The sequence below is a fragment of the Lathyrus oleraceus genome, chromosome 5 (assembly GCF_024323335.1).
Source record: "Lathyrus oleraceus cultivar Zhongwan6 chromosome 5, CAAS_Psat_ZW6_1.0, whole genome shotgun sequence".
In the NCBI taxonomy this organism is placed as follows: domain Eukaryota; kingdom Viridiplantae; phylum Streptophyta; class Magnoliopsida; order Fabales; family Fabaceae; genus Lathyrus; species Lathyrus oleraceus.
Genome location: NC_066583.1, coordinates 542,804,261 through 542,808,418, shown reverse-complemented (window position 1 = coordinate 542,808,418; position 4,158 = coordinate 542,804,261). Strand labels below are relative to the sequence as shown.

At 35.5% G+C, this 4,158-nt stretch overlaps 1 protein-coding gene across 1 annotated transcript; it reads right to left on the bottom strand.

The window, feature by feature from the left end:
- Positions 1–413: 413 nt before the first annotated feature.
- LOC127081958 (uncharacterized) lies at positions 414–1,049 on the bottom strand. The gene is made up of 2 exons (XM_051022186.1): positions 909–1,049; positions 414–797 (listed from the first exon to the last, which is right to left on the bottom strand). The coding sequence occupies exons 1-2, from the start codon at positions 1,047–1,049 to the stop codon at positions 414–416; spliced, it is 525 nt and encodes a 174-aa protein (XP_050878143.1).
- Positions 1,050–4,158: the final 3,109 nt, after the last annotated feature.

Here is a 4,158-nt window from a genome sequence, read left to right as displayed (position 1 = left end):
AATGCACATCCCAACATAGGCTTAACCCTTTCGAGTCAACTAAGTTAACGACAATGCTAAATTTGAAAAACCTTTAATGAACTTCTTGTAGTAACCAGTCAATCCAAGAAAAACTTATAATCTCAGTGGCAGACTTCAGAGTCTCCCATTGTAACATGGTATCTTTCGATAGATCCATAACTATACCACCACTAGAATCACATGACCAAGGAAACTCACTTCCTTTAACCATAACTCGCATTTGGAAAAACTTTACGTATAAATGGTTCTCTTTCAATGCCTACAGTACAATTTCATATCACTCATAGCCTCATATTACCGTCCCTCTTCTTTCACTAATAACACTGACACACCCCATGGAGAAACACTTGGTTAAACAGACTTCTTCTCAAGCAAATATTCTAGTTGCTTCTTTAATTCCCCAACTCTGAAGCAGACACCCTATAAGGAGTCATCGACACCAGACTAGTACCAGGTACTAAGTCTATAGAAAAATCCACTTCGTGCTCTAGAGGCAAATCATTGATGTCTTCAGAAAACATTTTAGGAAATTCACACACTCTAGGAAGATCATGAACTACTCCATGTCCTCTAGCTTCCAACGAAGCTAACATCACAAACATTTGTGCCATATCCTTCACGGATTCTCTCACTTGCTTAGCTGATACAAACGTTAACTCTTCACCTCTATCGAATTCAAATTCATGCTCTAGAGACAAGTCGCGGATATCTTTAGGAAAACATCTAGAATCACACACCACTAGTATAACACTAGTAATCACATTGCTCTCTACTATCTGAGAAACAACATTAACAATACTTGATCGTTTTCCCTAAAGACTTCCCAACTTGACTGACAGACAAGAATCTCGAATCCACAACATCTTCAGTGTTAGGAACAACACAACTTTAACATCAGTTGGGCTCTTGCAATAAGCGGCACACTGCACCAACTTATCAAAACAATTGGTAAACATTTGGTTTAACTCCAACCAATTCATTCCAAGAATAACGTCAACTTGTTCTAACAAAATACAAACCGTACACATCCTCAGGGAACACGTAATAATACTCAACACACCACTGGCTCATCTCTAGCCAAAACATCGCCTTCCCCCTCACAAGGAAGCGACCAACGAGAACACCTGACAGTATTCCCTCAAGGATCACACCATTTTGCTAACCGACACCATCCTCAAATCTGACCTCTCTTTGGGTTCAGGAAAAGCACAACATTCTCAAAATAAGTTAACTAGCCAACACTACACTCTTGCATGTAGCAACATGATGCCCAAGCTCTATATAGTTGGAACATCCAAGAGAAGCAAACATTTCTCCCCCACTTGTTTCATTCCCAACCTGTAAATGGAAAACAAAACAAGCATCGATAGTGTTCTCACACACATGTCGTATACTTGGGAATAAACATAATTAAACAACCTGGTCGGACGGACCGACCTGCTCTGATACCACTAATGTAACACCCTAAACCCCGCACATAGTTTATCGCGTAAATTAAATATAAAATAAAACCATGTAGGGTGTCACACATTCATAACACACATGACCTGCTCCATAACACGAGTTTCAAAAGTAAATTTCAATACACATTTATAATAAGGATGTTTACACGGCATCCCACTTATCTGAATCATACCTGGGATGTTTACACGACATCCATCTAATTTGATCGGTATTATATATTCATATAATAAGACATTCATAACTTGTCACTACATGCTCACTTCCATTTTAAAGTATCATCGTAACGAAATTATCATCACAATTATGGAAGATAAAGCAAGTAATAATATCCAGTCTCAACTTCAATTGTAATAACAAAACAAGAGAGTTGTAATCAATCAAATCAATATCATAAAAATTCTCAACAACAAAATTAGTCTTATGACTTCAACATAATCAGACATAAGGGATAAAATAAGTGTTTAACCCAACCCGATGTTACATGATCAGAGCAATGTACCACTAGTAAAAGCGACAAAATAAAGAAGTAATCCAAGAGTTACCTTCCACTTACTTTAGAAATATTACTCTTGAGTATCTGCATGATGCCCATGTAAAGGCAACATTCAAATAGAAGGGTTGAGAATTCATTTCAGTAATAACAATATAAAATGAAGAATAGAGTACAACATTTACACAATCATGCACAACAATATATCACATTCTTACATCTAAATCATAATCAACATCATACATGACAACATCTCAATTATCATCAACATCATATAAAAGCACATCTCAATTATCATTAACATCATATGCAACAACATCTCATCCAACAACACATCAACAACAACCAATATAAATGCAACACTTATGCAATGTACTCAACACCGACTCGACATGCACGTGGTACCAAATATGAACACTCAGGTTCATCTCACTCCATGATCCCCACCATAGGATCGATTCCCTCTTAGAACCGGAGCACACCAAAATCGCTACCATCACCATAGGTAACGCTTCACTAATCCCTTATAATAGGAATTAGCTATTTGCACCTGATCCATCACAATATGATCGAGGCTCGCCAAAACTCGTTACTATCAGCATAGGTAACACTTCACTAATCCCCCATAATAAGAGTTAGCTACTCGCACCTGATTCATCACCATAGAATCGAGGCTCGCCAAAATTGGACCGAAGCCCGTACACCAAGATACATGACTCTCAAATAATATGCATTAACACAACAAGTTTCACCTAAAGGATCCCCGCAGATATCTCATCATTTATGCAACACAACATTCATTATGCAACAACCAATTCATGTTGCCACATGAATAATATCAACAAACAACAGCAACTTGTCAACATCTTAACATCATCAACATAACAACATAATCATCACACCACGATATTACAACAATGCAACAATTCATCAACCAAACGTATAAACCAATACATTTATTAGCATACTAGGAATGTGAATATTATTAAAACATATCAATAATCACTACCATATTATAGGTCTGAGCTTTAGCTTTCTAACACTTCAAACGACATCAAAATAGGACTTACATAATAAAAGTTATGACCAAAATTGTCGGGATATGTCAACAATTCATTAATCGAACATATGAATAAAAACTTCACCAACACAGTACGCATATGAATAATACTTAAATAATTCACTTATTACCATTATGTTATATCTCTGAGAGTCAGGTTTCTAATGCTTCAAACCCCAACCTAAAATGATTCACGAGTTAAAAGTTAGGATCAAAACCGTGCATGAAGGTATTACTAAAAAGTTGTTGTTTTCTAAAATTTCCAACACAATTTTCATCTTCTTCAATCCCAAAAACGTCCATGAAATAATCACCAAAATTATTGTATCCCTGAAACAAAGTTATAGCCCTCTATTTCAGATATCCAACGCTTCGAATGACACTCGATTTGGACTTATGGATCAAAAGTTATGGCCAAAACGATTTTGACTAAAAAACACAAAAAAAAGCCCCCGCGTTGAGCGTGACCGTGACAGATAGAATGCAGAATTTTTTGCGTTTTTCATCGTTGGAGACCTTCCGGAACTCCGATTTCAATTCCGTAAAAAGCTAAACACTCAGAAAATTACAAATCATGCAATACTCTAATTATCTAAAGTTAATTTACAGTTTTAAAACAATTTAATCATTTAATCACAATTTTAACACAATTTAATCATTTAATCACAATTTTAAGATTATGCCTAAAACTTTCGAAATTGCAACAATGGTGGATATATGCTCAATCATAAAAACAGAAAATATAGGTACATAAGGGACACAAAATTCATCATATAATAATCATATAACAACCATCATAGCATCCAAATTCAAAACTATAAATCAAAACACCCAACCCTAAGGAGGTTAAAGGTTCATTCATTCTACTCTTCTACCATACTCATTACTATTGGAACAAGTTCTCACCCTTACCTGAATTACTTGCAAAAATTCTGAATTGAAACTTTCACTATCTTTCCTTGATCACATTTCCTATTGCCTTTTTGCTCTTTTTTCTCAAATGTCACTTATTGTGAAAATCTCCATAAACCTAGGTTCCTCTTAACTTTTTATTTTTAGGGTAAACTTTTCCAAATCACCAACTTGGCCAAAACTTAATTATCTCATATTTCTTCCTCCCACT